The following is a 15,743-nucleotide window of genomic DNA, read 5'->3' on the forward strand; positions in this document are numbered from 1 at the left end:
CGTCTTCGTGTGCGACGTTCGCCCTTAGTGGTTGCGTTCTGTAATTGTTGGGAAATTTGATGTACGAAAGCAGTTAACAGCACACAGTGATTGCCCAAGGAGATTCAAAAGAAATATTTTTCTGATTGTCAGTCAGTAAAAAATAATGGAATGCGAGTCATAAAATGGATTCTTCAAACATTTAATGGATTTAATACAGCGGAAATGCTATGACAGATTATACTTGCCATAAATGCCAAATGTATTAAGATTAAACAGATGTATGACGATGGTTGAGCTGGCGTGAAGACATTTGAATCCTACTATGGAAACCCAAATAGAAAATTAGGCAGAGTTGTCGCCCCTGACAACTCTCCACTCCTGGCGCGTTTTTTCGAAACGAAACATGTCAGATGATAAATAGGTGACACTTGTTTATGGATAACAAACACTTTATTCTTTGTATCGACGATTCAGGATGCCTTCATTAGGTGACCCGTATAGATCCAATATATATACTTGTGGGTATATTTACATAACACTGAATTAATGTACAAAATAACAATATTATGACCATCCTGACCACGCTATTTCTATCACTGTAAAAAGGGGAAACTTCAGAAACTATTGAAATACACAGAAAGACGTCACTCATTCACAAAGACCCATTTTACAAAATATCATTTTTATATGATTTGAAATATCAAGAAAACCCTTTTATAATCATGGCGTACAAAATCATAATCAACTGAAGTTTAGTGCAAAATTTAGTTTTCTTAATTTATCATATTCATTGTAAATTATTTACATTACAAGGGTGAATTTTACACTGCTGAATGTGTTAATAAATAAATAATAAATAAATAAACAATATGTTGAAGATTGTCGTCAAGAACTTTACGAGATTCACTTTCACAATCAGGTAAATGCATTTGTCTGTTTTTTTAGGCTATCCGCCATGGCTAATGGTAATAAACATTTCTAAGAACATGATCATGAGGGAAGCAGATCAAAGACTAACTGGGAACACGATGAACACACAATGTTTTGATGAATTAATAAACAAAATTAAAATATTATTATCATGTTGAGGGACAAATGTATGTCACAGGACTAAATGGCCTGACTTTGCAGTTTCCCTACAACAAACCTTTATTTTTTTTGGTGAGAATTAATAAGGGGAAGTTTTGTTCTAACATTTTCAAATAATTGTAACACTATATTGGAAACGAAAATAGACTGCCATGATGTCTGACTGTAGATTGGATTTGTGATCTTAACAATCACAGATGTGATCATGTAGACAGGTTCTCATAAGGGTTTGCGATTTTGACAATTGCCAAATAGCCATAGTGAGTATTGGTGCTTGGGAATACCAAAGGTAACATTTTATTATTAAGTTTGTCGTGAATACTGGTGAATACCAAGTAGATAAGATGTCTTTAGGATATATGATTCTTTCTTACTCTGTGGGACGTCTACACGAACAGCCCAGGTGAAGGGATGAAAAGAGAAGCAGAGGAAACTCACGTATTAATTAACGGTTACATGTTATAGACCCTATAGTGAAAACCAGAACACTTTTTACATTTGCAAATTATCTCTGCCACAAGCAGAGTCGATTGTACGACTGCGACTTGAGCATGTGTTTATGAACACTATCAAATAGTAATAGTACCAGGTGTTCGCGAAAAGGTGAACGTATCCTGCCCCACCGGTAGCACCCGTCACAAACACATGCAAAGGCAAGTCAATTGATCACCTGAAGAAATACGAAAAACAAGTCAAAATAGAGAATTGCGCCGGACAAAATTTTGTCACTACTGTGTCAAGTTTGGAAATGTCATCCACATGTCTACCATAAAACGTTTTGAAAGCTTTGCTAAGGCCTTGAATGCTGTATCAAACAACTTCTGAGCAAGTGTCGTATGACGCTCTTTGAAAACTTGGTAGAAAGAGCATGTATCTCAAAAGTCGTGAAGTGTAAACACCAAATCCTGAAGGGACATTTGATCATTGGAAAGTTGAAGTCATCCCTCTTGTCATACAGTCTTGTGGAGAGTGTTTTGTCAAGCTGAATCTTTATGCATAGATCTAAATATGAAACAGATGAGGCGGTCTCACTGGTCTCCTATATTTCCAGTTCAGGGATAATTGCACAAAGCGATCTTAGCGCTACGACAATCGTAAGCCTATTTTACAGTGTGGGAGCTACGATCATCTCAGCGCTAAGATCGTTTTGTGCAAGTAGGCCCTGGTAGGTAAATCAGTGGAAGGGAATTGGCTTTTTTGATTGTTAATGAACGATATCAGATCATTGATATACCTGAAGCTTAATTTAATCTTCTTGGCCAAATTGCCTTGTTTTGGCTTTGCCAGAAAGTCGCATTCATATGCATAAAGAAACAGATCCGAAAGTAGGGGAGCACATTTGATGCCTATGGGGATGCCTACTACTTGTCAAAATGACTTCCCCCCCCCCCCCCCCAAAAAAAAAAGAAAGAAAAGAAAAGAAAAAAGAAAAAGTTTTTTACATAGATGTTATCAATAAGGAAATCCAGCATAATTTCACATATTGTTTTCTCAGTAAACTTCAGATGGCATTTGCTTTCATTTTTGACAAATTGTCCTGAACAGACTCTTCTGTTTCCCACACCCTATGACCAAGGATGTTTTTTACTAGTCTGGAAAGAGAGCTATAAAAAATGTCTAACTTATCAATATTTATTCATATTGTTAGAAATTTTACGCTCTAAAAGCAAAGTCGGATTTTTGAAATAACCCAGACTGGTTCCCGTTCGTTTCTGCGACAGACTGGGACAGACTGGAACGACTGGTGTTGGGTAAAACAACCTTCGCCTTGACGTTACGGTAAACTGGTTTAGCGCTTTTGCTGGTTAAATAGACAGAAACATAGTCAAGACAAGATGGCGACTAAAGTGTCGTCTGTCAACAGTGACAGAAATTGCAAATATTTTGGATCGGGTGAACATAATTTCCTTGTAATTTTTTCCAGTTGAAGGCTACACAACGTGATGCTATTTTGGCATGTGCATCAAGGGATGTTTTAGGTGTTCTACCGACTGGTTACGGCAAAAGTGTCGTAATACAGTGCCTACCGTATTTGAACGATTCCGTGAGCACTGTAGTGGTTGTGAATATACTATATGCGATTCTCGAAGAGCAGCCCAATCGCATCGGTAACCATAGTGTAATAATGAATCATGAAGATGTTGATTATTTATCAAATAGGTGTTCGGGATCTGCAGAGTAGGAGAAGAAAATGAAGCGAGTAAAGAGTGGCCAGGTCACCCAGAGCACCTCTGTAGTGTGGCTGGTAAACGATTTCTACAGCGAACTTATACAGAGCTCCAGATAAGCTTTTGGTGTTGTGGGTATTTTGCCCATGCATTTTAAAATCATTGGGTATCAGTAATTCTATCTGGGTATTCAAATTTCTGTTACACACTAGTTTTTACACATGTATTTAAGTTAAATATTTAAAAACACTATTTATCTAGTCCCTGCAAACTGGTGTCGTGTGGGTTCGAGAGCTTTATAGGACTAAAAAAATACCACGATACTTCCACAAGAAAGTGTGATGGCAAATGATCATGATGTAACTGTCATCGTGGAGTTTGGCAAGGTTGACGGAATACCCGTTTATAATTTCAAAATAAGTTGCTGATTTGCTGAACGAATACGCAGGGTTACTTCAAAATATTTTGATGATACGCACAAGTTTTATTTTTGTAGCGTATCTGTAAGTTCGTTGCGTAATTGATACGCTTGGATTTTATTTTACTGCGTATTTATGCATTTCTGATGCGTAATTTACGCAGATACGCTGTTTATCTGGAGCTCTGTAATAATATATGTGTTATTCGCTTTGTAATACATCAACCACAGTTGCCTAATAATGACATATGCTCTCATATGAATCAGACATGCCGTTATTCTCGATTGGCATGTTAATAAATCATTGAACACATAGTACCGGTGATTGAGTGTTGACTTAACTTGTTAACGTGAAGATCCACGAACTTCATTTTGACTTTCAATTACACAGTTGAGATTCGCTATCATCTTCATTGAGCTATTTTACACCCGGGACTCACGAATGTTATGGATTATGTCTGAAGGGAAATCGTTACGGCCACCAAGAGTCATGCAATGCAGTTGGCCACTGTTAAGTGGCAGTGTTAGGCACTTTAATTCCGTATTTGCACAGATACTGCGACAAAGCGTGATCAGTTAGAATATAATACCGAGTTGAGTAGACTGTATTTCAGTCTAACCATGAATTAGGTAACCCTAATCGCAAGGTATGAGACGTAATGTAAGGAACGTGTATGTCAGTTGCTGTACATTTGTATTAAGTCTATTTCAACATAAACGCCACAGGCCCAAGTGAGTGAGTGAGTGAGTTGGGTTTAACGCCGCTTTTAACAGTATTCCAGTTATATCACGGCGTGTTAGCTTAATGTGGGAGGAACGCCCGAAGTGATGCAGGTCTCAGACGTTTACCACTTCGGTGAAACCCACGAGCACGGGTATGGTGCTGACAAACCTAGAAACATAATCGGGGCAAACCGGGGTTCGAACCTACATCACAGGTTTCTGGCGTGCCCAAGGGACGCAACTCTGCACATACAGGCCCAAGTACACTAGAGATACATGTATTGTATACAAAGTGGTGGTCATATAACAAGAGGTACAGAGAGGAGTTAAAGTACAAATTTAAATGAAGAACGTAAAGATAGGGCACCTTTAATGTATTTAGGACATAATGACAAGGTTTCAATGTTAGAAATTTGTAGAAAAGTTCTGAGAGAATATTCATTTTTTTTAAGTAAGTGTTGGGAAAATATGTGTCGTAAGTTATCATATGTTGGGCAAACTAACAAAATATGTAACTCACCTTCTACAATATTTTTACGAGAAGAACAAAATCGAAGGTTTCTAGCTACACCCTCCCGTCTATTTTTCAGAAATTGTAATTCTCCAATTCTTAATAATGTTAAATCTCTCTTTGGTCTCTTAGGTGTACATCAAGAAAATATGTTTCAATTGCGAAAGTTGACTTTAAAGTGGAGTAAAAATCAAAATTTGAAGTTCGTGTATCTTTGCACAACATATTACCAGAAGGCAACTCTGAACATCCTGATGTGCACAGATAACTTTTAGCGTGATCAGCAAGTATCAATATCAGCTAGAATTCATGAAAAGGAGTGGGAATTCTTTATAGTTAAGGTATGTATATCTGTATATTTATTACCATGATATTTACACATGTCTTGAGAAATACCATTCTTTGTTCTCATCAAAGGTTTCAGAGAGTTTTAAGGCAGACATGTGGAGGACATTTCCATATTTGACGCATCAGTGACAAACATTATGTTGGATGCAATTCCCTATTTTGACTAGAACCCATAATTATGTTCTCGTGTTATTTCAGGTGAACATTTGACTTGCCTTTGCATGTGTTGTGGCTGATTCCACCGTTGGGGCAGGATACGCCAAACTTTTCGCGAACACTTGGTATCACTATTTGATAGTGATCCATAAACATATATTATATAGTATGACTCCTACAATGGCCTCTGCTTTATGAACAATTTATTGGTCCCTTTTACTTACAGTTTGCAAGGAACCCAATGAACATGTGCGTCAAAACCCTTGCAATAATAATAAGGAGTCTTTGCTAAAAGCAGAGCCCACTGTACGAGTCCGACAATAACATAATCATCAAATGGAAGGTGGTACTATTGATATTGGGCCATCCTGATCCTGAATGATAACCAATTTCGGAAAATGATTATTTTCAAAACTGTGAAATAGTGTATCCTACTCATGTAAACAGCATGCGATATCTCTGCCATGATCATCCCGAGGGGTGACAGAAGGGACATGTGATATTGACAGTATTTCAGGTTATTATGTAGGTCAGCTTGAACAAATTAAGCAGGTCTTAGTTGCTTGAAGACCTTGAAGACACCATCCAGAACGGCTATGGTGTTGACAAACCAGGAATCATAATCAGAAAGGGTGAGCACGGGTGTTCAAATCGCTGCAATTTACTGTGCAGAGTTACGTCCTTTACACGTGCCAGGAACCTGGAAACCATGGTCGTCCGTTTCATTTCAGTGCCTCCCTGATTAAATTTCTTGGTTTATCAGCGCAATACCAGTGCTGGTGGGTTTCACCGAAGTGGTAATCGTCTGAGGCCTGCATCTCTTCCCGCTTTCATCCCACATTAAACTGACACGCCGTGATATAACTGGAATACTGTGAAATCGGCGTTGAAATAACCTCACTCACTCATGGTCTTTTGCGTGGATTCTGGTTGATTCCAAATAATCTGATTCCGTGACACTTCATTGCAGGGTTATTGGTGTCAGGTGCTTCAATCAAAGATAATGACACTGGACATGTTAACAGTTCTCAAAACATATATTGACACTAACTAAACCATCAAAGGCACAAATAACCTCGTATCAATGAATCGCTTCATGCCCCAATTCAACGGAAATATCCTCACAAGTTAGGGACCAGTCACAAGCACGTTTAGCTTTCATGTCAGCTGTGATCAGTAAGAATGAGCTCATCAGGTCAGTGGAGCATCTCAGGGACCCCAAACGCCATGAAGTGATTTATTTAGTCAGTTAAAAACAACACAATGCTCTGCTTGCTGAATATGTTTTGCATTATTTTCCCCAAAGGACTGCCACCTCGCGGACATTATAATATAACCAACCTAATACTACCTGATATATTTCGGGTGTTTCTAAACTGTACCTAATCTCACGTATACTACAAGTACCAGAGATGCAATCACAGGAGTTGTGAACGATGTTTGATTACACTTGAAAGGAACCACATTTCATTTGCCGTAACTGAACGTTTCGTTTTGACAGGGTATTGATTTATATGTAAAGCATTAGGAAAAATGTGCCTCTGGGGAGTTAGGATGTATTACGCCTTTATTCTTCGGAACCAGAAAAGTAAGTATCCATATTTGATACCAATGCGTTTCGACGATCACCCATGACGTATACAGTTAAATGAGTGAGTGAGCATGGTTTTACGCCGTTTTTCTAGCAATATTCCAGCAATATCACGGCGGAGGACACCAGAAATGGGCTTAACACATTGTACCCATGTCGGGAATGGAACCCGGGTCTTCGGCGTAACGAGCGAACGCTTTAACCACTAGGCTACCCGACCGCCCTATACAGTTAAAGGAAGCAATTGTGGAGATGACGTTAGGAGTTCATCGCAACGGTAACAATACATAACGTTTTTAACCTTTCAATACTGTTTTTCATTAGTGACAGCATTATCCTGGTGTTGTGATTGACGTCTAGTATGACGTTTAGAATCTGTTTTTGAATTCTCTCAAGTCCCTTCGAACCTGGGACAACAGTGTTCAACTGTATTTAATAAAAACAAAATCTAATAGCGTTTCATTAAAAAAATCGCTCACATTAAAGGGTCATTTAATTTCTTTTATTTTATTAATTTCCTCAATGCCAAACAAGGCACGAGAGACTGTTCTAAAAATATTTCTTTCCGTTTCTGAAGAGGAGAGAGTTGAGGTATCAAAGATCATGGCATACGACTAATAATACGACTAAAGCTCCAACGCCAAATGGAAGGTATGACATTTTACCAAGAAGGCATAACTCCTTTGTCAGGACGAGAAGGCTATTTCATTGTACAGATGTATTGATACATTATTAATGTAGGGATAGGTATATATCTAGGCCTTCGAGTTAATGAGGTTTCACTGAATTCAGAAATTTGTCTTCCGTCTTCCTGTAATTAACTTTTGCCATTCTGCCGGTCTCCTTCAATTGTAAATATTGTTGCGCATCTCAAACGGTCCGTGTATCCAACTGAGTGAACAGTATTTCAGTCATATCCCGGCGTGTCAGCTTGATGTGGGAAGAAAGTCCGTAGCGATTCATGTCTCCGATGTTTGCCAATGAAACCCAACGGGTATGGTGTTGATAAATCTAGACACACAATAAAGTTTTCTGGCAGACCCAAGGAACATTAGCGACCCATTCCCCTAACCATGAAATAAGGCAATGATATAAGCAGTGTACACGTATTCCTTGTTCCTAGCATAACAGCATTGGAGTTCTACGTGTTACCGAAAAGATTCATCGACTTTCCTTGTTTTGAAACGGATGAGAGAATCAGAAGACGTGAGATTATCCAGACGAGATCAGAAGGTGTGAGGTTATCCCAACAAGATCAGAAGGTGTGAGGTTATCGGGGCAAGATCAGAAGGTGTGAGGTTATCCCAACAAGATCAGAAGGTGTGAGGTTATCCCAACAAGATCAGAAGGTGTGAGGTTATCGGGGCAAGATCAGAAGGTGTGAGGTTATCCCAACAAGATCAGAAGGTGTGAGGTTATCCCAACAAGATCAGAAGGTGTGAGGTTATCCCAACAAGATCAGAAGGTGTGAGGTTATCCCGACAAGATCAGAAGGTGTGAGGTTATCCCAACAAGATCAGAAGGTGTGAGGTTATCCCAACAAGATCAGAAGGTGTGAGGTTATCGGGACAAAATCAGAAGGTGTGAGGTTATCCCAACAAGATCAGAAGGTGTGAGGTTATCCCAACAAGATCAGAAGGTGTGAGGTTATCGGGGCAAGATCAGAAGGTGTGAGGTTATCGGGGCAAGATCAGAAGGTGTGAGGTTATCCCAACAAGATCAGAAGGTGTGAGGTTATCCCAACAAGATCAGAAGGTGTGAGGTTATCGGGGCAAGATCAGAAGGTGTGAGGTTATCCCAACAAGATCAGAAGGTGTGAGGTTATCCCAACAAGATCAGAAGGTGTGAGGTTATCCCAACAAGATCAGAAGGTGTGAGGTTATCCCGACAAGATCAGAAGGTGTGAGGTTATCCCAACAAGATCAGAAGGTGTGAGGTTATCCCAACAAGATCAGAAGGTGTGAGGTTATCGGGACAAAATCAGAAGGTGTGAGGTTATCCCAACAAGATCAGAAGGTGTGAGGTTATCCCAACAAGATCAGAAGGTGTGAGGTTATCCCAACAAGATCAGAAGGTGTGAGGTTATCGGGGCAAGATCAGAAGGTGTGAGGTTATCCCAACAAGATCAGAAGGTGTGAGGTTATCCCAACAAGATCAGAAGGTGTGAGGTTATCCCAACAAGATCAGAAGGTGTGAGGTTATCCCGACAAGATCAGAAGGTGTGAGGTTATTCCAACAAGATCAGAAGGTGTGAGGTTATCCCAACAAGATCAGAAGGTGTGAGGTTATCGGGACAAAATCAGAAGGTGTGAGGTTATCCCAACAAGATCAGAAGGTGTGAGGTTATCGGGGAAAGATCAGAAGGTGTGAGGTTATCAGGGCAAAATCAGAAGGTGTTAGGTTATCCCTACAGGATCAGAAGGTGTAAGATTATCCCGACAGGAACAGAAGGCGATTATCCCGACAAGATCAAGAGGTGTGAAGTTATCCTGATAAGTTCACCAGAAGGTGTAAGGCAAAATTGCAATGAAAATTGTATGGATGGATCACTGAAAATCAGTGATGACACCAGGTGTTCTCGAAAGACATTGTGGCAAGTCAATGGAGAGGCGTAATATAGATCAATGCGATTCCAATTGGGTCTTTATTATGGTCAGTGAAAGGAAAAGTCAAATAATTAATTATATCGCAACTTACATGTTCAGGGCATCCAACATGTATGGAACAGTTTCGATGCAAAACCTTGGTACAGATTATTTTAAAAATAGCAGGAACATACTGCGATACCGTCACGTTGAAATCACTAACCGAAAATGAAAGTTCGTGTGTTGAGATAAAGGAAGTCATTAAAGAAGTACATAAATAAGCTCTATTTGACATCGATTATTTATCCATTAATACACCGGGTCTTTAGCAAATGGTCTGCAAAACCCTTGGTATCCCTTGTGGCACCATAAGTGCCAAACATCTGTTGAATAGTATTCCTTACAGTGCATTACTGTGTCCTAGATGAGTTTATCCCGACGCATGACAAGTTCAATATGTCTTGACGTCCCTTCCGGAATTGCTGTCGGAAACCAGCTAAGTAGTTTATAAGGGAATGTGGCATTTTAAATTACACTTCCATCAGGAATTTGTTCTGAAGAACAGAGGCTTTCACTGTTAGGACTCGATAATGTTTGGCCAGAATACCATTTACTCAAGATTTTCAAGATTTTCACAGAATAGCAGACCCGTGAAGATCCGGGGTAGAATATGTCTTCGGCAACCAATACTTGCCGTAACAGGCGACTATGCTTGAAGTAAGGGGCGACTAACGGGATCGGGTGGTCTGTTTCGCGGCCTTGGTTGATGCATGTCATCGTATCTCAGTTGCGTAGATCGATGTTCATGATATCAATCACGGAATTGTCTGGTCCAGACTCGATTATTTACAGACCGGAATATAGCTGGAATATTGCTGAGTGCAGCGTTAAACAACAGACAAACAAACAAACAAACACAAAATAGGAAATATGATTGATGTTCTCTTTGTGTGCCTCCATATAGGAAACATACCACTCTCCTACCCAGAGTTCCATGCGGCCGGCAGCCAGCCAGCACAGTACCTCTGCCACAGGCCAGCGCCATGTGACGATTCGTCACATCTTTCACAGTCCATTCAAGATATTCCATATGCTTTTCATCCGTTTCATGTTTGACAAGTCTACACATTTTCATAAACAAATGTCAAAGAATGGTTACGGTTCATTAAGAAAGTATCCTAATACGTGAACATCTACTTATTTTTGCGTAGTTATCCTTTGTTTACATTGGTTGTACGGCTCCACGTGCTGTCATCGAAGCCAAACGGAGAGCTAGCGATACGGTCACTTTGATGTATAAATATATATTGTCATGCAACTCACTGTCGCAGTTGTAGTAGCATATCTATATAATTATGCAAAACAATATGTAAAGCCCCCCACCCAGCTCCTTGCATTAGTCTATACTGATTTCTGAAAAATCGCGTTTGTGATATGCAAATTAGCCTGTGGCAGTGGTGTTATGCTGAGTCACCTGTTGACGTTTCCTATTTGTATTTTCTTCATTTAAAGTATCTCCAAAGAAACCTTCATTTTTGGCTTGAACATACTCTCCTTGCCATAACTTGGCTTCCCCTGGCTTCCCTTGGCTTCCCCTTGGCTTCCCTTGGCTTCCCTTGGCTTCCCTTGACTTGACTAGACTTGGCTTCCCTTGGCTTCCCTTGGCTTGCCCCGGCTTCCCTTGGTCTGACATGGCTTCCCTTGGCTTCCCTTGGCTTCCCTTGACTTGACTTGGCTTCCCTTGGCTTCCCTTGGCTTGCCCCGGCTTCCCTTGGCCTGACATGGCCTCCCTTGGCTTCCCCTTGGCTTCCCTTGGCTTCCCTTGGCTTCCCTTGACTTGACTTGACTTGGCTTGCCCCGGCTTCCCTTGGCCTGACATGGCTTCCCTTGGCTTCCCCCGGCTTCCCCCGGCTTCCCTTGACTTCCCCTTGGTTTCCTTTGGTTCTCTATGGGGTATAAAAGAAACCTGTTATTTCAAACGTCAATGAAAGACTACAAGACATTCGTGTACTTATTTCAATGGCAAGAGGAACCCAGTTTGAAATCCAAAATCATCATCAATATAAAGAGTGAGTGAGTGAGTATGGCGCTTTTAGCAATATTCCAGCTATATCAGAGTGGTGGCAGCAGAAACCGACTTAACACATTGTATCCATGTGGAAAATCAAACCTGGACCTTCGTCGTGACAAACGAACGCTTGTGCCACTTGGCTAGCTCACCGTCCCTGAAAAAGAGGAACCGTCTGATTCTCCCACCCAATGTCGCTAAGCCCATGTGACTCATGCTTATCCCACCAGCCGGAATGAGGGTCGACTGGTCAGACTTAGTGATTAAGCTGATTGCATGTCACTGTACAATTATCGTTGCCCATGCCGTCAGTCATTGGGCTGGTATAGATGGACATTGCTGCCTACGGCGTTAAACAACATTCACATCTGTATTCCATCTCTCTGGTTTCGACCGCTTCCTTGGTCTAGAGGTAGAGCGTCCGCCCAGAGAGCGGAAGGTCCGGGGTTTGATCCCCGACAGCGTCATACCAAAAGACTTTAAAAGATGGTACTTGTTGTTACCCTGTCTGTCGCTCGGCACAAAGGGGCTAAAACAAGGACTGGTCGGCTCGGAGTCAGTATACTCTGTTTGATTGGGGTATTCATGTTAAAACTGCGGTATGGTATCTATGTGGGCTAGCACTATAAATCAGCATCAGTCCGGACTAGTACAAGCAGCCACACACACCCACATGCACGTCGCTATATAAGTGCAATAATCTTGGACGCGACGTTCAACCCCATTTCACCTCACCTCTCTGGTTTTATATTTCCATAAATAGTGAATAGACAATAAACAACATGGAATCTTCACATGATGTCTTCTTCTCACGCAAACGTTAAACCGTAAATTTGAAAACATGAACATCCTTTTTCGTACAAACAGCGCCACACAATGTCATATCACATGGTCATAAATCCCATCGGGGCACTGCATCACAAAGTTTTATATGGCATGGACTAGTGTGGACTCTGTTTTACATGACGCTGTGGGGCCAGCTTGGACTTTGTCTCTTTATATTTAAATATCACAATGTATTGTTTTACATGGCAATGGTGTTGTAGTGTTATGTATGCCACTGGTTGAGAACGTCACAGTGGATTACAGTGTATAAATCACGGCGTTGCTATGGAACTCGGTTGCATAAATCACAGCGATGTTATGCATTACAATTGCATATCTCACGATGTTTTCTTCGACACTGGTTTTAAACATCACGGTGTGGTATATGATATAATGATGTCCTTCATCACAATGGTGGGGCAGTCGGATAGTCTTGTGGTTAAAGCGTACGCTCGTCACGCCGAAGACCCGGGTTCGATTCCCGAAAAGGGTACAATGTGTGAAGTCCATTTCTGGTGTCCCCCGCCGTGATATTGCAGGAATATTGCAAAAAGCGGCGTAAAACCATACTCACACGCACGCACGCACGCACGCACGCACGCACGCACTCACTCACTCACTCACTCACTCACTCACTCACTCACTCACTCACTCACTCACTCACTCACTCACTCACTCACTCACTCACTCACTCACTCACTCACTCACTCACTCACTCACTCACTCACTCACTCACTCACTCACTCACTCACTCACTCACTCACTCACTCACTCACTCACTCACTCACTCACTCACTCACTCACTCACTCACTCACTCACTCACTCACTCACTCACTCACTCACTCACTCACTCACTCACTCACTCACTCACTCACTCACTCACTCACTCACTCACTCACTCACTCACTCACTCACTCACTCACTCACTCACTCACTCACTCACTCACTCACTCACTATCTATCACCTTCCACTGAGAAATATGTCCTTAATCACCGAACTTGTAACCTGGTTGTTTGTGAGTTTAGGTGTTTACGAGAACATTTACAAAATATGTGTTTTAATTGCAAATCACTCGCGGGTTTCTCACTCACTCACTCACTCACTCACTCACTCACTCACTCACTCACTCACTCACTCACTCACTCACTCACTCACTCACTCACTCACTCACTCACTCACTCACTCACTCACTCACTCACTCACTCACTCACTCACTCACTCACTCACTCACTCACTCACTCACTCACTCACTCACTCACTCACTCACTCACTCACTCACTCACTCACTCACTCACTCACTCACTCACTCACTCACTCACTCACTCACTCACTCACTCACTCACTCACTCACTCACTCACTCACTCACTCACTCACTCACTCACTCACTCACTCACTCACTCACTCACTCACTCACTCACTCACTCACTCACTCACTCACTCACTCACTCACTCACTCACTCACTCACTCACTCACTCACTCACTCACTCACTCACTCACTCACTCACTCACTCACTCACTCACTCACTCACTCACTCACTCACTCACTCACTCACTCACTCACTCACTCACTCACTCACTCACTTATCACAATGGTCTCAAACATCACAGTTCACGCAAACGTCACAATGAACCGGTACATCACAGTCGATCCTATAACACATCCAGGAGACAGATCATGAACGGATTGGCGACAGCAATCTTCACTCGTTTATTTATCTGTAATACATTACAATGAAGTTTACTGAGTGAGTGAGTGAGCGAGGTTTTACTCCGCTATTAGGACGATTTCATCAATATCTCGACAGTGGACATCAGAACTTGGCTTCACACGTTGCACCCCATCTTCCCTCGGCAAGAGATTTAACTGACTATAAAAGTCCAGTTTCCATCCTTGCCGAACTAGGCTGGTATTACGGAGTTACAGTTTAGCTGGACTAACGAGTCTATGCATAGTCCAGTCAAAATCGCGCACCGAAATCGAAATCCGGTTCGTAAACTGTCGTGAAGATTTCGGTCGATTGCAGGGTTTGCAAAGTATGTGCACCGCCAACTCGTTGTCAGCAGATATTTTCCAAACCTTTTCATGTTTTTAATCAAGATGCTCACGTGATTTGATGCAGTTCGCGATGTAAGGCCCGTTTTATGACACTATAGATCTTGATTATCTATCAGATCGTCCTGACTGGGCGCCACCATTTTGTTTGAAGCAAACGCAAGTGATACGAGAGGTGGAATCTGATTGGTCCACAGGAGCGGCTTAGAAGGGACATAAGTTGTAATAGACACTGGTGGCGCTATGATCGAGCCCTGTAATTCCAGCCTAGTTCGGCAAGGGTGGAAACTGGATTTTAAAGTCAATAAACTCTCTTGCCTAGGGGAGATGGTTGCGCCCATGTGGGGGAAAGGAATGGAATCGGTGTGTCGAAGGAACGCTTTAACATCTTGGCTACAAACACTTACTTTTTTGTGCAAACAATGTGAGTGACAGGAGCTACAGGAAGGGCAGGACAAGTATAGTATTACCAACTTCGCGAACAGCTGCTGTCATCACTGATTTTTAGTGATCTATTCATATATCGTTTGATCACTATTTTGCCTTTTAAGCCCAATGGAATTTGTTTAGGTAGATAATCAAGACTGGAATATCTGGCTTTGGCGCTTATATTGTACTGATTGAAAATATATTTTGTTGAAAATTAGTTCAAACTTGCAGATTAATGCAGGGATATTGGCGGCCATTCGGTCAAAAAATACAAAGTTTAAAAAAAGTACAAAAATACGCAATTAAGGTAAAATATTACGAATAAAGAACTAAATGTTACTAATAAAGGTCAAAATACAATATTAATAGTCAAATGTTACGAAAGACGTCATAAGAAAAGAAAGAACAATGTGTACGAAAGAACGTTTTCAATAAAGAACGTCAGTGAGCACGAAAGGACGTTGACAATAAAGAACGCCAGATGGCGCTGCAATTTGTAAAACATTCCGAGTTTAATCGGCTTGTTCCGCCGTGTATAATTTTTTTATGATAACTGCATGCCGAGGTGCTCAATGTATTACGTCATTCCTCGTGCACTCACCGTCTGACATCACACATATATATACATGTATTTATAATGTATAATGTACACATTGTGTATAAACATGTTGCGTTAAGCTTTGTCACCGCTAATTTTCATAAATACAGTATACTGTGTAATCCAACATCTGCCTAACATTAGTACATGTATTTTGTATACAACCTTCAAAAAACACTCACTTAACGCTAAACT

General features: G+C 41.1%; 1 protein-coding gene across 1 annotated transcript; it reads right to left on the reverse strand.

Annotated features, from left to right (window-relative positions):
• Nucleotides 1-11,012: 11,012 nt before the first annotated feature.
• Nucleotides 11,013-11,450, reverse strand: LOC125379944 (ribosome-binding protein 1-like). Its single transcript, XM_048395849.1, has one exon. The coding sequence runs from the start codon at nucleotides 11,448-11,450 to the stop codon at nucleotides 11,013-11,015; it is 438 nt and encodes a 145-aa protein (XP_048251806.1).
• Nucleotides 11,451-15,743: the final 4,293 nt, after the last annotated feature.

The sequence above is a fragment of the Haliotis rufescens genome, unplaced genomic scaffold (assembly GCF_023055435.1).
Source record: "Haliotis rufescens isolate VD_foot unplaced genomic scaffold, xgHalRufe1.0.p SCAF_15, whole genome shotgun sequence".
NCBI lineage: Eukaryota > Metazoa > Mollusca > Gastropoda > Lepetellida > Haliotidae > Haliotis > Haliotis rufescens.

Bases quoted from the DNA above. Each gene is read 5' to 3' on its own strand.
- LOC125379944 (XM_048395849.1), bottom strand. From the start codon at position 11,450: ATGTCAGGCCAAGGGAAGCCGGGGCAAGCCAAGTCAAGTCAAGTCAAG.